The following is an 18,302-nucleotide window of genomic DNA, read 5'->3' as shown; positions in this document are numbered from 1 at the left end:
TCCAGGGTCGAGGAGCACCCACGGTTCCCTGAGCCCCGCGTCCAATCCTGGGTGTCAGGAGGCGCCCGACGAGCCTGTGGAGCAGAGCAGGGCAGGTGAGGACCCCACGCTGCACCCGCACCCCAACAGACCTGGGGGGGACCAGAGGGGGATGGAAACAACCCGGGGAACTGGCAGCCCCTCTCGCTCCCTCTGTGCCATCCCCAATTGCTCTGCAGGCAGCTGGGCAGGTGGTTGCATGGCCAGAAAAGCAGTTTTTATCCAGAGGAGTGCAGCAGCTGCCGCAGATCTCCTCCCCCCAGAATTTAACCCTGTACCCCAAAGAAGCTCCGTACATCAGAAGAGAGCAGATCCGTGGAAGACTCAGTCCTTATGGAAATGCTGAGTCCTTTAAGCAAGTGACCAAAAAGCTGAATATGCAAAAATATTGCTTGGGTGAACAGGGGCGCTGCTGCGATGCAGCGAGCATCCCATGTGAGCTCAGCCTGCGGGACGCCGGCTCCTGTGCCTTCCCGGGGGGATTTACAGCTCCGGCTCGGTTCGCTACGAACCTCTGGCAAAGAAAGTCCCTTTGGCTGCTCTCACAATTATATTAAGTGCAGAGAAACCTGATTCTAGAACATTGTGTGCTAAAATACAAGGTAAAATAGGGAAAAGGCGAGGTTTGAGGCTGTGGTGAATGTATGGACATCACGGGGCAGCGGGGGAATATTGCAAATGTTCCTCCATGAGCTTCCCTTGCTCTTGTTTGTGCCTGAATAACGAGTCTCTGTTGTGCTTCTGCGGATGGTTTCCCCCTTCCTGGGAGCCGGTGCACAAGGCAGGGCTTGTCCGGGCTCCAGCTCCCCGGCGGGCACCGCGCGGGCTGGCAGCGGGGGGGTCGGTGCCTCCCGCATCCCGGCCCCGGCCGTCCTGTGACCTTCATCCACCCAGGCTCTGGCACTTCCTTGCGCTGGCCAGGAAATGGGTTTCTGAAGCCTGAAATATTTAGAAGATAGTGTTTGTTTTTCTTCTTCTTTTTTTTTTTTTTTTCTCTTTCCTTCTTTTTTGGAAAACTTTTGCCCCCAACTGGGATAAACTTCCAAAAAACCCTTGCGGTTTTGTAAGCCGTCCAGGAATGAATGGCTCTGTGCGGGAGCGGCTGGGCTGGGAAAGGAGCCACCGGAGCCCAGGCTGCGGGGTGCTGCCCCGTGCCCTGAGGAGCACCCCGGGGTGCTCATTCCCAGGGAGTGTTTTTGGGCCTTTGGGTGGAAAACAGCAAGTGAGGGAGGGATGTCTGAGCTGCTCACCCATGCGCTGCCTCCCTGCTTCAGAAAAGTCCTGTTTGCCAGGGTAAATAAGTTTCTGTGGTTCATGTCCTGTACAAAGCTGGGGCTTGGTAAGGGTTTTTTTCAGGCTATCACAAAAGTAGCAATGTTAGTGCTCCCAAGCGGTCTTTTTGCCCTGATTTTTTCACTGTCACCCACCAAATAGCATCTTCCCAAGCAGTTTCTTACCCGTGGGGTCCCGCAGCTGCCCTTCTCCCCACTGTCCCCCAGCCCTTTAACACCCGTGCGTGTGCCTTTTCACCTCTTTACAATTAAAAAGCAGGTGACTTTAGAAGGGGTTGGATTTATGGCGTCCTCCCACCGGAGGCTTTCTCTTGTTATACAGACAGCCCTGCTTATTCTGCTTAAAACTGGCTGGAAAAAACTGTTGTAACCAAACCTCTTGACTCAGTCTTCTTGATGATGTGCGATGCGATGTGAAATAAGGCTCATGGACAAGCGCCTGGCTTGGTTACCCACTCATCTCAAGACGTGAAAAGAGACGTTTTTTTCCCCTCTCTGAGTTTTCTAAAACCCTCTCAAGTTGACTAAAAACATGCAATATTTTTGCCTTCAAGGAAATGTTAATCCAAGAAGCTGGAGGAGGGTAACACCGTGTGGCCGGTGACCCAGGGGCAGCTCTGGGGGCCAGAAACGCTTTGTGTTTCACCAGGATGTTTCCGCCAGCTTTGCGGGGTGGGAAGGAGTTGGGAAACAGAGCGGGAGGAAAATTGAGGCTGTTTACAGGATTTATTGACAAGCATGAGATTTATGTTTCTTCTCAGCACACGGGCCCAGGAGACATTTGGTTTTACTCCCCTGGAAGGTTTCTTGGGGGGCAAAAATGGTCCAAAATGGGGTCCCCACCAGTACCGCAAATGCTGGTGTCGGGGATGCTTCCTGCATCGTTCCCAGGCAGCCCGTGACATCTGTGGGACCACGTGAAGTGCCCGGGGCGGGTGGGAAGCAGCACCGTGGTCAAGGAGGGATGGGGACCCGCGGTGACAGCCCGGCCACATGGCCAGGAGACATCTGGCCTCGCTTGGTGCATTTTTCCCAGCGGCTTGGGAAGAGGAGAGGCTCTTCCCAGGCAGTCAGGGGGCTCTAGAAAGAAGAAATCATTGACAAGTTGAACTCCAGGGAAAACCCCGTCACTTCCTTCCAGGCTGGAAAAAACTCAGCTGGCAGATACCGCTTCAGAAATGTTCATCTGCCTTTTGCCCTTTGTTTAGACTGTGTTAATGGGATATTAATAATATTCCCAATCTAATGGGATGTTAATATTTGTAAAATCAATCAACTGCCATTTGAAAGCTGGATAAACACAGGGCTCTCTTTGCCTCTTCTTGTCTGTGCGCTAAGGACAAGTGGCTTTCCCAAAGCGAACCATGCCTGCCAAAAATCCCATCTCGCCCCCCCCAGCCCAGCTCCGGGGTCACCGTTGTGGAGCTGGGGTGCACCCACCCCCCCATTGGGTGCAGGAGCAGAGCTCTGCTCTGGCTTTTGGCAGCTTAGCCCCATTTTGGGGGGACCAAATCAGAGCAGGGCTGTGTGTCTGTGTGCAGGGGGGTGTCAGCCCCTTGGGAGCTCTGCCCTGGGCTGTATGACTGCCTGATGTCCCCTGTCTCTCCTCTGCATGGACATTGCCCCAGTGCTAATGTCATCACAGCTCTGATCTTGGGTGCAGGGTGCTGCTCGTCCTGTCAGTGCCGGCCACTGCAGAGCACCCGCCGGGGTGCTGGAGGGCAGGCACAGGGTGAAGCTGATGCAGGGACATCTGGATTTGCAGCACAACCTTGGAAAAGTCCTTTCAGAGCATCCCAATACGCTGCTGTCCCTGTCCCCCTTCCCTGGAGCTGCTCTGGCAGGGCTCTGGGATGCAGGCACCTAGGGCAGAGCAAGCCCAGGAGATGCCCAGGCTCCTGCCGACCCGAGCGTGACCCCCTCTTGGAGGGACATCACCCCACGAGCTTCGCAGCAGCCCTGGTGCTGCTCCTTGGGTCAGGGCTGAGCATGGGGCAGCCCTGATGCACCCCTTAAGCGCAGCCGCTGCTCCTGCAGCGTTGGTATCTCACCGTTGGACTCGGTGTCAGCGGGGTCTGTCCCCCTCCTCTGCTGTCCCTGCCAGGGGGAGAGGTTCGGTGTGTGGATGCATTGGTGGGGGGCACCTTCCTGGGGTGCAGCACGAGCAGACGGTGCCAGCCCACCCGTGAAGGAGGCAGCCAGGCTGTGTCAGCGCTGGTGCTCCTGCACTGCCAGGCAACGAAATCCCTCATCTCATCATTCCTTAGAGCAAACGGGCAAATTCAAAACCCCATGAGTAAGGGCACAGTGAATTCAGTGTCAAATCCCACGTCTGTTTTCTGAATGCAGCCTCAACCCAACAAGTGGTCTGGGGGCTCTGCTGAGCCCCCGCTGCGGATGTCCCACATGCCAGCGTACAGCCCTCCGATGGGCTGGCGGCATCCCCCGCCACCGAGCAGCCTGTGAACCGCCGCCGCCGGTACGGGGCACGGCCCTGCCACGGGGGAGCCGCCAGCGGGGTGCTGTATGGGGTGAGACCTCAGCTACGCCCCACGCCGACCCCCAGCCACCTCCGCTTTCCCCCCCCAGCAGAGTTTCTACCTTTGCCAAGTGGTCTGTGAGCTTGTCCCCACCGCTGCTGTCCAGCTGTGCCAGGCAGGGCGAAGCCCAGCGGGACGGAGGGGATGGGAACGCCACAGCCTGTTTTATAGGAACGTGGTCTTTTTTGAGGCCCTGCTCAGTGCATTTGTTCCGGTGTTTATTAGAGCCCGAAGGTGTTTCCTGCGGCTGGGTGCAGAGCTGAAGCCATTTGCTCAGCTTCCCTCTACCGCTCCAGCTGTTTGTGCCATCAGCCAGATGCATAAATAAGGAGAAAACAAGGAGCTTTGCTGGTTACTGTAGGATTTGGGTCCTCAAAGTGTTGTTAAGAGCAGGCTGAAGGGCTCTCCCCCGCTCCATGGACTGTGCATGTGTAAAGGGCTGGTGGAGATGGAGGAGACGGGGTCTCTTGTCAGTGGTACAAACTTGTACGAGCCATGGGCCAGATGCTCCAGCACCACGTCCCGCCAGGAGACAGTGAAAATGGAGCTGGTGGGGTGGGATGGGAGGAGGAGGACCCTCTCCCAGCACAGCCGGTTCACCTCTCCCCGCCGAGAGAAGAGGGGCTGATGGCAATTCATCCTGTGGTGGGTGTGCATCGCAGCGAGGGATGCTGCCTCGTGCAGCATCAGCTGGCAGGGGTGAGGACCGGCGTGCCCGCGGCTCCGCAGGCTGCTGCGCTCTGCCCGGCACAGTGCCCTGTGTTGCATCAATAAAACAAAAACTATGCAGTTGCTTATCAGCTTTTCGTGGGGATCAAACCTGTATCAGGACCAGGAGAAAAAAGCTTCTTCCCAAGGAGGAGACTCTTTGTTCTTGTACATTTATAACTAATTGGGGATGTGTATAATAATTTTTTTACTAAGGATCAAAACATGCATGGTAAAGCTTGATCTGAAGGAAAAAGCAGCTTCAAAATGCTGATGGCGTTTGGGATTGTGGTCCTGGTGCTGGCAACGGAGCATTTCCAGGCGGCGCTTCTGCCCGCTGGCAGCCATGGAGGGGCTTGCACGGGTCTCCGTGAGACCCTGGGGCTTGGCCGGACTGGTGCTGGTGGGAAGCAGAGTTGTGCCTGTCCCCAGCCCTGGCCCGGGAGCCACCGTGCTCTCATGGCAGCAGGAGATGGATGAGGTCCTGCAGCACTGCTGATGTTATCTTAGAGTTGAAACTACCAAGCCGTCCAAACCATAATAGCTGCATGGAGGCTCAATGGGGAGCTTTATTCTTCATTATTGACATAGTTATACTGTAATGGGATATGCAGTTTTGCCTGTCTCATAAATACCCATAATCTGCTTTTTAGAGGTCAACATGTAGCCCTGAACCGACGTCATACAACTACCAAACCTCTCCTTCCCCTCCAGCCCCTGTAGCTTTCTCAGGCTGGCAGGACTTGATTTTGGGGCTCTGACCCTCGTCGCTGCTGTGCAGCCGTATGGGGCATGCTGTCAGCCCGGTACGGGCGTGCGGGGCTCCGGCTGCCGTCCCTGACGCCTGGGGCTGCTCCGTGCAGGGACATGGGCTGGGAACACGTTAACAAGCTGCATCCATCAGCCTGTGCTGGATTTCACGCAAACCACCTTTTTTTCAAATATCAAGTGAGTGCTTCTTACAGACAAGCACAAATTCAAAACCTACAGCCTTTGAAATTGCACCATTTTAAAAGTTTGCTCGGTGGCAGTGAGCAAAATGGCTTTTCCCCACAGCTGAGCGCAAACCCCCCCATTTCTGGTGCTTGCAAAAGCCGCCTGCGCTGAAAACACCCAGCAAAATAATCCTCCCCATTTTGTGCTCCCCCAAGGAAGCCATGGGGAGGCTGCGTGGAGCGGCCCCTCGCCTGTTGCCCCGCTCCCACGTCAGGCCATCCCCGTGTGGGGTTTGGGGCCGGATCCTGCCCTGGCTGCGGCAGGCGAGGGGCGGACGTGCCCACGCCGATGCTTTGGGGGCTCTGAGCAGAGCAGCTGCCTCGCCGGCAAACTTCACCGGGGCGTATGAATAGATGTTGCTTTACATCCCGCTGCTGATCCCAGGGTTTCTGGACAGGTTAATGAGTACGTTACGGGGCTGTGTATGAGTCAGGTAATGTGCCCTGTACGTAAATGCCTCCATTTGCTAACGATTTCAGCAGCAAAAACTGTTTGTGTTGGAATTACTTTGTTCTCCGGAATAAAGTAGGTGGCAATGAGTGGTTATTCTAAACGGGGCTGGCAGCCACTGGGGAGGACACGGGGGTCGGCGTGATGGCTGCTGCCGGCGGCTCGTGGGGCTCAGCCTCGTGCCCTGCCGCCGGCGATGCTCCAGCTTGTGCAAAATCTGCCCGGGAGCAGCTCCGTGGGGGTCGGACCCTGCCATGCATCGCCCAACGCCGCGGCGCGGAGAAGCAGGAAGGGTTTGTTGTGTTTTATCTCAGCCTCCCGGGATGGTGAATTGAATGTTTTTGCTTTCCCTCTCTGCACAGAGCTCTTGTCGAGTCAATGAGAGACCTCCACAAGTCTAGCGTGCTGGGAAGCAAGCACAGCAGCCTGGTGAGTGTCCCGCGCAGGGCATTTTAATAAGGCTGGGACAGAGAGATGCATAGAAACAGCAGCTGAGCCCAAGCCAGCCTAGGGCCCAACTGGCTGGCCCTGCTCTGACGGTCTCTTGGCACAAAAGAGAAACTGCTTAATTTACACCGGAGACTCAGCATTTCTTAGCCCGTCTGCTTTTAAGTCGAGCTCGGGCTGCAAACGCGCCCGTGTGCCCCGGCTGAAGCATCAATTCTGCAGCAATGCTGAATCCGGACTTTCAGACACGTTTGGTGGCTGAATTACGCCAGCACGCTGCCAACATGTGTTGCTCTCTGTGGCGGAATTGTTATTAAAATGAAGAACGGGATGTGCCTAAATGTTAAATCTTACCGAGCCTCGTTAGCATGAAAGCCATTAATGTGAACAAAAGCCGTTTTCAAGGTTGAATTGAGAAGCATCAGAGCATTAGAGTACTGGAGAGATTAAAATCAGCATTTGTTTGGCTCTAATCTAATGTGCATGGAACAATAAGCATTTGATGACTAATTTTGGCAATGGTGGGTATCTTATCAAAATATAGCTGTTTAATTTCAAGCTTTTCTTTAGGGAGTGGATTCCAGCAGCATAAATCCTACATGCATGCTTTGCTAATGCACCAGTCATGCACTGAGCAGGTCCCATCCTCTGTGTCTGGAGGAGGCAGGGCAGGACACGTCTCCGGGTGGCACCGTCCTGCCGCAGCCCGCCAGCGGCTCTGCCAGCTCCTGCTTGTGCATTTTCCCCTCTGAGAGGAAGAAATAGTGGCTTTGCTCAAGCAAAGCAAGCGGGGGCGGGTTTGGGGCAGGGTTTGGCTTTGTGGGGGCTCCCCCACCACGTAGTGATGGCAGGGACAGTGTTTTGCTGTTTGCCAGCATTGATTTTGGGCATGAGCACAGCCCGGCTCGTCCCAGTGCTCTCGCCGGCGCAGGTCCCCTGGCTCTGGCCGTTGCGGGTCCTGGGCTCCCCCTCAAGTCCATGGCCAATATGTACCACGTCCTTTGGGAAGGGGTTTAACCCCCCTTGGCCATGAGGCTCCTAAATCCCCCAGAGCTGATGCTCCCATCGGGTGTGGGGGAGCATCGGGACCAGAGCAGGGTCACGGTGGCCCCATGGGGGCTTTGGGGAATGGCTCTGTCCTGCGAGGCACCGGCAGCATGCTTGGGAGCATGGCATGGCGCTGGGTCTGGCAGTGGCTTTTTCCTCTAAAATAAGCCCTGATGAGCTGTTTTGATGTTTTCTTCCCCGCTCTCTGCACGCGGGAGCTGTGAGAAGTGTCCTTGGGCACGGGCGGGGGACATCAGGCAAATGAAGCCGTCGCCTCGGTTAAGACCTGCTGAAAAGCAGCTCTTGTTTTGCCCAGTAACATTTCGTTACCTTAATGGCTGATCGATACTCGAAATGTCAAACTTAAGCAGCGCTGACCTTTCTGACGGAAAATAACTTCTGCCCGGCGGCTCCCAGGGATGCGCAGGCAACGCGTCAGCTCCGGAGAGGGGAGAGGGAAAATAACCCCGCGCAAGGGGGGGCACAGGGCGTCGAGGGGGGTGGGTTTCAGTTGTATTTGATTTGCCTTGTACAAAACCGTGCCTTCTTTGTACGAAACGGGGAAGCCCCAGATGGGGAATGCTCACTACAGCCTCTGCCTGTGCCGGGAGGAGGAATGAAAAAAGGGAATAATGTGATTTTGGAAAGGCGCTGTGTCCTGGAGCGCCACAAAACCCCTCCTGAAAGCCCCAGATTTTCTAGGCACAAAAAGAAGCGTTGGATTTCCTGTTCCCAACACACTTTTTTCATGCAAATATCTTTTTCTTGCTAGTCAACCATAACCCTGTTACTTAACATGGACAGAACAATTAGTCAGTCACGATGAATGAGCACTGGTTTCCCGTTAAAAAACTCTCGAAGGACACGGGAGATGCTACGTACCATCGCGGTACCCCAAAGAGCTGCTGTGGGTGCCACGGCCCCCTGGTCCCTCCCCTGGGGGGCACAGCGAGCCGGAGAAAGGGCTCCCGCTGCGCCGGGGCTGGGGGGAGGTGGGGTATTGCCGACCCCCCCCAAAATGACTGCTTCGTGCAGGTGAAAGCAGAAATTAATTTCTCTGAAAGCTTTCATGATTGAGGCAGATTAAACGGTGCTATATATAGGTTATACAGATTTTTAAGGGATTACAGTCCACCGTGCTGCGTAACCGCCTCTCGCGGCGTGAGGGGCTCTTTGCGCAAGCTCTCCCTCCTGGCTGCTGTTGCCAAGACTCCCGATGCTTGAAAAGATGCATTTAAAAATAAACACATTGAGACAAGAGCTGTGTCCTGCTGCTGCTGGTAGGCAAAGGCTGGAGCTGCCAGAGGATCAGAAAAGCCTCCAAAGAGGGGCTGGGGATTTTTGGATTTTTGGATTTTTGCTTCTTTTTTTTTTTTTTTTTTCTTTTTTTTTCCCAGGCGAATGGCAGGGCTGTTCCCAGGGGGATGCGGGCAGAGCTGGAACCCGTGGTTTTTGTGTGTGCTGCTGGGACACGCGGGTCAGAACCGCCTGCCCCGCGGCATCTGCTCTGCCCGGCTGATGGGGGCTGTGGGGTGGGTACCCCTCCTCCATCCTGCAAAATAAAAAGTTGTTCGTTTGGTTTATTTTTTTTTAATGCAATTGCTCCCGAAGCTGATCTCTGCTGTAAAACTGAATGGCAGCCTGAGATACCCACTTAGAAGGTTATTTCCCCACCCTGCAAGAAGCAGGAGCTCGCAGGGTGCCCAGGACGGGGCCGCTCCGACCCTCGAGGTTGCTTTGCTCCTCGTCCCGGGGAGCTCCCTGCCCCACTCGGGCGGACGCCTCCCTTTCTTGCTCGTGTGTCAGCGCTGTGATACGTGATGCAATCTTGCAGCTCCTGGGGTAGATGGGAGAAAGGAAGGGAAGTCGGCTCTCTGCAATCCCCACACACGGACCAGCCCACGCTTGTGGAGAGGAAAACTTGCCTGTCCCTTCCCCAGTACGGGCTGCAGCCGCTCCTCAGCATCGTCACCTTCATCCAGCCCTACTGTATACGGAAAATCTCTTGCTAACCGACCCACGTTGCATGCCTCTGTTCGCCTTCTCCCCATATCTGCTTTTGCACTGAAGCAGAGTCAGAGTAAGATATTAATGCAACCCTGCACAGGTGCCAGAGAGCACTGCAGGCTTCACCTGGAGCCCCTGGGCTCCTTGCCTATACTACTGTCCCTGGGGTTTTGCACCACCTCCGGGCCTGTGTGTTTTCCTCTGGTTTTGAGGAACAGCACCAAAAGTGACGCAGTGACACACAGAAACCACCCGGTGCTCCTCCGCATTTCTCCTTCAATGAAATATTTTTGCTAAACAAGGGATGTTCACCCCAGCCTGGGTGCCCGGCTTGGCACGGACGCCCGGCGGCGGCAGATACCCCTGCTCCGATTATGAAACCTCAATGAGCTGCTTTGTTCTTTTGTTTGGGGAGGAGGAGCCGGAGGGCAGCGCTGGCCGGCCCTCCCCTCCCCGGGGCTGCCTTCTGCCCCTCCCCAGGGCTGCTGGGGGGAGCAGGGGTAGGGGAGGAGCGGGAAAGAGATGCTCTGCACTGGCCTGTATCACTGCTCGAGGCTTCCCAGCTCACCCAGTTTCTGCTCTAGTTGTTGTTACAAAGGAGATTTCCACCTTCCAGCTTGGGATTTCGGGACACGCTCTGCCCCTCAAGCACTTAAATAAGTAAAACATTGCAATAAGCCTAAAAGCGCTGGAGCAGAGTGGAGAATTTCTCTGCTGTTACTCGTTTCATGAGGATAATGTTGATGCTGAATGTCGTGATTGGGATTGTGATTTATTTTATTGCCTCACTTCAAAGTGCCTTATAGTATTCTTGTTCTTCATGTAAGTTCTGCTCAACCCAAAACAAGGGAAGAGGTCTGTAATGAAAGGAAAAAACCAGAGTCCAAGAATAATGCAGAACTAGAACGAACCTTGGAAACGGTGGTACATTAGTCCGATTCTGGTGATGGATGGAAATGACTCCAATAAATCAATACTATTTTTTCAATGCCTCTGAGCCATTAAGAGTGAGGTGATGGAAAAATAGAAATGCCCATTAGCATCAGCAGAACGTAGAGAATTACTCAAAAAGTGAGTTTCATAAAGATTATATATTGTAGTATTGCAAATGCTCTGGCTAATAACTTCCAGGACTGCTGGATGTGGCAGGAGCTGGTCTCTCGCTGCCGGGAGTTCGATCTGAGCTGGGGCCAGCCGGGGCTCCAGGGACGTCTGTGGCTTCTTGCAAGTGCACCAGGACAAGCAGGAGCTAAAATTAGCAGGTTTTTTTGTCTTGCAGAATCCTCCGTCTTCCCGGAGAGCTGCCGGCAGCAGCGCGCCCATCGGCTGCGGGATGATGGCTGGGGGGCTCACAGGCATCCCTGAATTCACCCCAAGTTTCTTTTTTGAATGCTTTAGAGCAGAGGGAAGGGTATCTGTAGGGGGTTAGATAATTTGCAATGAAAACGATAGGTTCTGAACAACAACAATTTTGCAAAATTGAAGTTAAAATCCCACAAATAGCTTGTAAGTGAGGGGAAAAAGGAAAAGAAATTTGGAACAAAAACCCCAGGAGTCTGAGATGCTGTTCATTTCCATGGTTGCTGAGGTGCAGGTGGAGCAAGGGTTTAAATTCAAGGGGAAGACAGCAAATGCAACATTCCTCTTTAAGTTTTTGGGGAAAATCGCTCTCCCCTGGCACAGGGAGGGCTTGTCACGACGACGCCACCGCGGCCAGGTCACAGCCACCTCTCCCCATACCCTGTGGGACACGGGAGGCTTCGGTCTGTGCACGCAAACACCCCTGCAAAGCCCCCCGCCGCCGTTGGCGTCCCCCCGGCAGGAAGCGAAGGGCAGAGGCCCCAGCGTGGGATCGCAGCTGGGTCACTTTTTCCAGCCTTTCCTCCCCTGCTTTGTCTCACCCGAGTCAATCCCCTTTGGGGAAGGGGCTGTTTTCCTCCCCGGCTGGGAAATGTCAGAACCACCTGCCAAATACTCGGTGCCGGAGGGGAACGCTGAGCTGCGTCCTGCCGGTGTCTGAAGCATCCCTGCGTCCCCCCTCCTCTCCATCCCCTCCTCGGCTTCAAAAGCCTTTTTGCTGGCTCGGCCAGGAAATAGGATGTTTGTCCAACGCCGAACCCCAGCGTGTCCCCTCTGAGCTCGGAAACCCCGGGGAGCAACGGACTCTGCAAAGCAGCGTGCGGAGGGAAAATAAATAAGTAAACAACAAAACTATTTCCCATTTGAAACCATACTTCTACCCCGGATTGCACAGGCTGCGGGATAAGAGACTTTCGTCCTCCTGGCTAGAAAATGTGACTTCTTTTCAACAGTTTTCCATCATAAAGTGGTGTTTCTTGTGAAACCATGTGTTTTGCTGGGAGGACTTCCCACATGCAACCCGTCAGCAGCTGTGTTTGCAGCGTAAGGGCGGTGCATCGCCCTTTGCACGTTGGCTTTTCATTGACTTTCTTCTTCCTGGCAGCCCTTACATCACTCGGCGGCCTCGCACGTGGGCTTGCGCTCTTATCCACATCCTTTGGGAGCAGCTGGGTGCCGGGGAAATCTTTCCAGATATGAAGCCGTGGTGTCCCCAGCGGTGCTGCCATGGGCTCAGGTCTGCGGCCACCATGGGCTGCCAACAGAAACCATAGGGGTCCTGCTCTTTCCCCCATCCCCTGGATGCTTGGAAGCCCCATGGGTTGACACTGGCTTCAAAGAGAAGGTCTAAGTGTATATAGAGGGGAAAAATAAATGGAGGAATAAATAATAAAATTAAATGGAAAAATAAACCCGGCATCTGCTTGGAAGCTCAAGGTTTTCATCAATCCACAACTGAAACATCACTCATGAAAACACCCCAAACGGGATAATGCAACGGGAAACAGGCGATTTTTTTCTCGGCCAGAAAGTATTTCTAGGTTTTTATTTTAAGCGATGCCTCCCGCAGGCCAGCTGGCTCCATGGGTAAAGGGGTTCGGGCAGGGAGAGCCCACCGGTGCCGGCCGCAGCTTCACGTGCCAAACCCAGAGGTGCAAACGGCAGCGCAGAGCACGCCGCCGCTTTCCCCGGGACGCTTTCCAGCCAGGGAACACAGCCTCTGCCGAGGCCATCAGCAGAAGGACCAGACGTGGAGGTGTTTTGAAAGTGGTCTTGTCCTGCCCGCCCACCTCCTGAGCACCTTGCTCCCGCGATGGGACAAAATGCCGCGGGAGCGGCCTGCGTCCCCGCCAGACGAAGGGGCAAAGGATGCTGGGCTTTTTATTTTCCAAACCAGATTCAACGTTGATGCGTAAGTGTCCCATCAGCTGCTTTTCCCCACTCCTCCCGCACCGCAGCGCCCGGCGCAGAGCTCCGTCCGAAGGCTGGTGCTCCCCGCAGCCGGTGGGGCTGGCACCCCCGCGAGCCCCCCGGGCTCTCCCGCGCAGCATGGGAGCTATTTCTGGTGTGGGAAAGCCTCCGCCAGCTGCCAAACCCAGAAATCTGCAGGAAAGGGCTCGGCCGGGAGCCGCCCGACGCACAATGCCGGCTCTGGGCAGCCCTGAGCCCCTTGCCAGGGATTTTGCCGGCGTTTCCAGGCTGTCTGCATCCCCGGGGCTGCGGGGTGATGTGACGCTGTTTACAGGAAATACTGACTGAGGTTAAAGGAAAGAAACTCTGGATTTCTCCAGCGAAACAGGCACTTGAGCTTATTACTTCCTCCCAGCGTGGCTGGGGCTGAGTGGAGACTTGCCCAGTTTTTGGTGAAAGAAAAAAACAGGGAAGGCTGGAAAAAAAGAGAGATGCAAAAGTGCTGAGGTCCTGGAAGCAGCATCGCTCTCGTGTCTGGGGACCACGGTGAGTAGGGAGCATCCATAGCCCACACGTGAGGACTCATGTTAAGGGTAAAAACACACCTCTGGGCTGCTTGGAGCTCATTTGTGCTGGCGCTTTGTTTGGCAGCGCTTTGTTAAGTTGGATTTCTGGATGCACAAAATAGTGGGAGCCCCTTTTCTGCGCAGCAGGAGGGGCTTCCGAAGGGGGTCCTTGGGTTTTCTCCTGCGTGGGGATACGCTACGAGGCATCTGAAAAGTTTAGTGAGGGAATGATGGAGCAAAGGGCCCTTTTGGTAGGATTTAGGGCTTTTTTTGACAATAGGTCCGGAGCAGAGGGGCACGGACAGCAGAAATGAGAGGAAAGTCAAAGTCCTGGGATCACGGAGCAAACCGAGAGCTTAAAAAATATCGAAGCACATTTTTGCACCCTTTTAACATTATAAAAAATGTAATTTCGATAGGAAAACTCATCTGTTCAGACAAAGGAAAAATGTAAGTTCTAGTGAAACTCTTGAAAGCCACTCCTCAAGCTGCGGTCAGGGTGTTTTTCCTTGCCCGGCCTGGCTCTGAAAGCTTGGGTAGGTTTGGCAAAGATTCCCGGCGCTTTGTTGGACGTGAGTCTGCATTTTTTCAGAGGAGAAGCCTTTCCAGCCAAAAATGCCTCTCTGCTCTCATTTCGGGTTAAATCCTCAAGGATCTGTGTCCTTTTTCCTTGCGGCCTGGGGATTGCCGACAGCATCGCCTCCGCGGCAAACGTGCAGCCCTGGCGCTGCCGTGCACCCTCGGAAGGATGCTCCCAGCATACGTGCTGCTGGCGGGATGGAGAACAGCCGGGATTTGGGGAGCGATGGGTGGGTACCGGGTCAAGGCAGCGCGGCGGGATCCGGCGGCGGGGTCTGCAGCAGCCCCGCAGCCTCCCTCGCACAGGTTTCCTGCAGGCAGGGGTGTCGGATGCTGCGAGGAACATCGGCACCGCGGGGTTCTGCTCGCACGAGGCCGCTGCGACGTGTCGCTGGACGTCAGCCCTGCAGTGCGCGGGGCAGGATCCCACCCTCTGCTGCCCCTCACTCTGCCTTTTGCCCCATGGCCATGAGTTAACCCCGTTGTTGGGCTGGCTCATAAGTTAGAGATGGAAACGCTGCTGTTTCCAGCCTTAAAGCATTCCCTTTTCAGACTGAGGAGGTGCTGCTCAGACATGCCGTGCTCCCAACCGTGTGCCCGCGGTGCGGAGTTCAGGGCGAAGCAGGGACTCAGTCCGAGCTATTCACGGTTAGAGCAGCGGCCGGAGCGCTGCTCTGGCGTTGCCCCCCGCTGAGAGATGCTCTCAGCAGATGACTCGGTGTTTAAGTACACACTTACACGCTTTTATCAATGGATGCTGGTTATGGAGACGTGAGCGGCTGCGAGTCCTCAGGCGCGCAGTTACCGTGTGTTTGGATAGAGCTGAGTACTTACGTTGCTCTAAGGTGGCTTAAATGCTTCTGCACACTCAAAGTGCCTTAAATCTTTGTCGATTTTATCCCGAATGCTTGTGCTACCATAAGAACTGTTCAAAAGAAGGCTGACATGAAAAAAAGCAGTCTTTTTTTTTTACTTAGGAAAAGCAAAGTAGTGAGGACAAGCGAAAGCGCACTCATTTCTGTGCGTGCGTCTGCAGCGTTTGGACTTGCTGCGGGGAGGCAGGACGAGCCAGCGGGTCCTTGGGATCCCTGGTCCGCCAGGATCTGCTGGTGGGATCCCCGGGAGCATCTCGCTGTTGGAAGCAATGGCAGCCGGCCTGCAGCTACTGCTCCCGCGATGCTCTGGGTTAGCCCGCGCAAGGAGACCTGTGCAAAATAAGCTGAGACAGCTGAACACAACACGTACCTGCTCCCCGATGCTCACTCCCTGCCTAAGTGCTCTTATTCTGCCCTGATGCATGCTTTCATGTGGTCCAGACAGATCCATTTCCAAGTCATCGCATTAAAAGCCCTAATTCATTTGTCATATGCACATGAAGTGGTAGTGCTGTGTGTTCTAGATAAGCAGTTCATGCTGAAAAGGAGATCAGCTTAAATTTTGCAAGAGTAGAGAGCCTTTTAATGCCTTTTGTGAGTTGTACCTTGCACCAGGGAAACATCTTACATTTTTTCAAGGGTGTTACATTTGTGGGTCTGGGCTGCCCCGCGCTGCTGTGCCTTGTCAGGCAAAATCCCTCTTGCAGCATGGGTTGGAAACGGGAAAGCAACAGGGAAAGAGCCCGGGGTGGGGTATTTTCGGAAGGCTAAGCCCTCTGCGTTTGCCCGGCAGATGTCATGGCGCCCGCAGTACCGCAGCTCCAAGTTTCGGAACGTCTACGGGAAGGTGGCGAGCCGGGAGCACTGCTTTGACGGCATCCCCATCACCAAGAACGTCCACGACAACCACTTCTGTGCCGTCAATGCCCGCTTCCTCGCCATCGTGACGGAGAGTGCCGGCGGGGGCTCCTTCCTCGTCATCCCCCTCGAGCAGGTAAGAGGTTTGGCCCCGGCGGAGGTGACTCCGATCTGGAGCCGGTCCCTAAGCGTGGGTGTGCGGATGGACGCTCCATCCCGGGAATCCCCGCCTGCAGCGGGATGTGTCGAAGCCTCTGCTGCCCTTTCCTGGAGTTATCTCGTGCGGGGAAGGGAGGTTTTAGAGCTGCTTTAGTGAACTGAGTTTTTTCTTTAGGAAGAAAATGCAATGTTCGTTAAAAGTGGTTTTGGCATCTCTCAGTGAGCGCGTGCCGGCAGGGCGGGCGCTGGGCACGTCTCCACCCTGCCCCTTCGCGTGGCAGAGGCCACTCGGGTTTGTGACCCCAGTATTTCACCAACACATCTCCCAGACAGCAGGGGAGCCCCCGTGGAGCCCCTTGTCCTGCTGAGCAGGTAGCAGCCCTTGCCCTTTATTTAAGCTTGACCATATATTCTCAGCCCTCAAATTTCACACCCTGGACAGCCCGAGAGGGAGAGCACAGCTGTGCACCCAGTTTTCCTGTTGCAAAACCCAAGGGGTTTTGCTTTGTGGACTGCAGCAGATGCCACCTCACGCAAGATTTATTTTTAAGACTCCGTCGCCAAGCCGTAGCCCCTTACGAGCAGCCCACGATGCCCAGGAGCCATGTGTTGTGCAGAGGGTGCTGGGCTTCGGTCTGCAGTTGTACCCCCCTAAAGCTCTTTGCACGGGAGCAGCGGCGCATCCACCTCTGCACTATTAATCCCATTTGCAGCACACATCCTTTCTTCCCACCACGCTGTGTTTTTGCTTCCCCAGCTAAGACTTTCCCCAGGTCTTTGCAGGAATACCCACGTGAATCCGCATATCTCTTGCTCATGCAATTTTAAACTCCCAGAAATTCAGCTGATGCTTCAGAAGCCGCCCCGTGGGACTGCACTTGGCGTGCAGAGGTGGCTCCTGGCTGAGCATTCGTCCCTGCGGCAGACGCAGAGCTGCGTCTCTTGGAGGAAAAGCTGGGCAGCAGCGACCTTGAACATGAAATAAATAGTACCTTTGCTTTGCTTTGCTCCCGAAACTTGAGCACAGGGCAGCGCTGTGGCATACCACTAATGCTCTGCTCTCCTGCCGATGCTCCAGTGTGTGGACCGGCAGTGCCGAGCTGGTACCTGCATCCCATCCCCAGGCATCCCACCCCAGGCATCCTACCCCAGGCATCCCACCCCAGGCATCCCATCCCCAGGCATCCCATCCCCAGGCATCCCACCCCAGGCATCCCACCTGAGGCATCCCACCCCAGGCATCCCACCCAGGCATCCCATCCCCAGGCATCCCACCCCAGGCATCCCATCCCCAGGCATCCCACCCCAGGCATCCCACCCCAGGCATCCTACCCCAGGCATCCCACCCCAGGCATCCCATCCCCAGGCATCCCACCCCAGGCATCCCATCCCCAGGCATCCCACCCCAGGCATCCCATCCCCAGGCATCCCACCCCAGGCATCCCACCCCAGGCATCCCATCCCCAGGCATCCCATCCCCAGGCATCCCACCCCAGGCATCCCATCCCCAGGCATCCCATCCCCAGGCATCCCACCCCAGGCATCCCACCCCAGGCATCCTGCCAGCTCTTGGGCTGCAGGAGGGGACACGGGGGTCCGAGTCACTCAGTCTCGGGAGCGTCTTTGACACCGGAGGAGCTGTACTAACTCCTCTTAAGGACGCACCTACCCCATGTAACTTGAAGACACACCACGTCTGAAGGCGTACAAGGGGCATGGGGAGAAGGTGGTGGTCTCTCAGGCCCCCAGAGAGCACAGTCGCAGTGCCAAACCCAGCGGGATTTCCAGCCAGGAGGGGAAGCTGGCAGAGCCGGCCACGGGGGGATGGAGGAGCGCTCCCCTCCGAGCCCCTCCACACCCCATCTCCCCACACCCTGCCATTCCCCTTAGACACTTTCCCCATGTAACGTTTACATCTCTTCTGAATTTCTCTTTAATTTCTGGAGCAGAATCAGCTACAGATGGAAGAAATTATAATCAGCGTTTTAATTGCAGCGCACAGCTTGACTCTTATTAATATTCAAAAAACCAGGAGCTTTGTCTGAGCTCTCGGAGCGCTCCAGCCCCATCTCTGCCTCCCTCCCCATGCCACCGAGCTGAGCTGGGAGGATGCCCGTCCGCACACCGCTTGCTCGTGGTCCTAAATCCTGAGCTAATAACCTGGTATTGACAGCAAATCACCCCTTCTTTTTTTTCCCTGGCAAATGTAGCCCGATCCCGGTGGGATCAGAGCGGAGGGAACGCGATGCCGTTTGCAACCTGTTCCGAAGGGATCGTCAGCCCCGTGCGGAAATCCTGGCAGTATTGCACCCAATAAATCCCAGCCGGAGCAGACCTCGGCACTCTGTGTCAAGTGGCTGCACGCGCTTTTGTACAATCTAATAATTTCATTATTTATTTTTTTTTAAATAGGGACTGATTAGCTCATTAAGAGTAAACTAATTTTCTTTGGAAATCAGCAGCCCTCTA

General features: G+C 55.1%; 1 protein-coding gene across 1 annotated transcript in view; it reads left to right on the top strand.

The window, feature by feature from the left end:
• CORO2B (coronin 2B) overlaps nucleotides 1–18,302 on the top strand; it is a 45,164-nt gene that overhangs the window by 7,907 nt on the left and 18,955 nt on the right. The window contains exons 2-4 of the mRNA XM_064456017.1: nucleotides 6–95; nucleotides 6,388–6,454; nucleotides 15,610–15,810. Coding sequence (XP_064312087.1) covers nucleotides 6,404–6,454; nucleotides 15,610–15,810 — 252 coding nt within the window. The 5' untranslated portion in view covers nucleotides 6–95; nucleotides 6,388–6,403. The remainder of the gene's footprint in view (nucleotides 1–5; nucleotides 96–6,387; nucleotides 6,455–15,609; nucleotides 15,811–18,302) is intronic.

Source organism: Phalacrocorax carbo, chromosome 7 (assembly GCF_963921805.1).
Source record: "Phalacrocorax carbo chromosome 7, bPhaCar2.1, whole genome shotgun sequence".
Classification (NCBI taxonomy): domain Eukaryota; kingdom Metazoa; phylum Chordata; class Aves; order Suliformes; family Phalacrocoracidae; genus Phalacrocorax; species Phalacrocorax carbo.
Note: the sequence above shows the minus strand (reverse complement) of the source record. Positions and strands in the feature narration are given on the sequence as shown.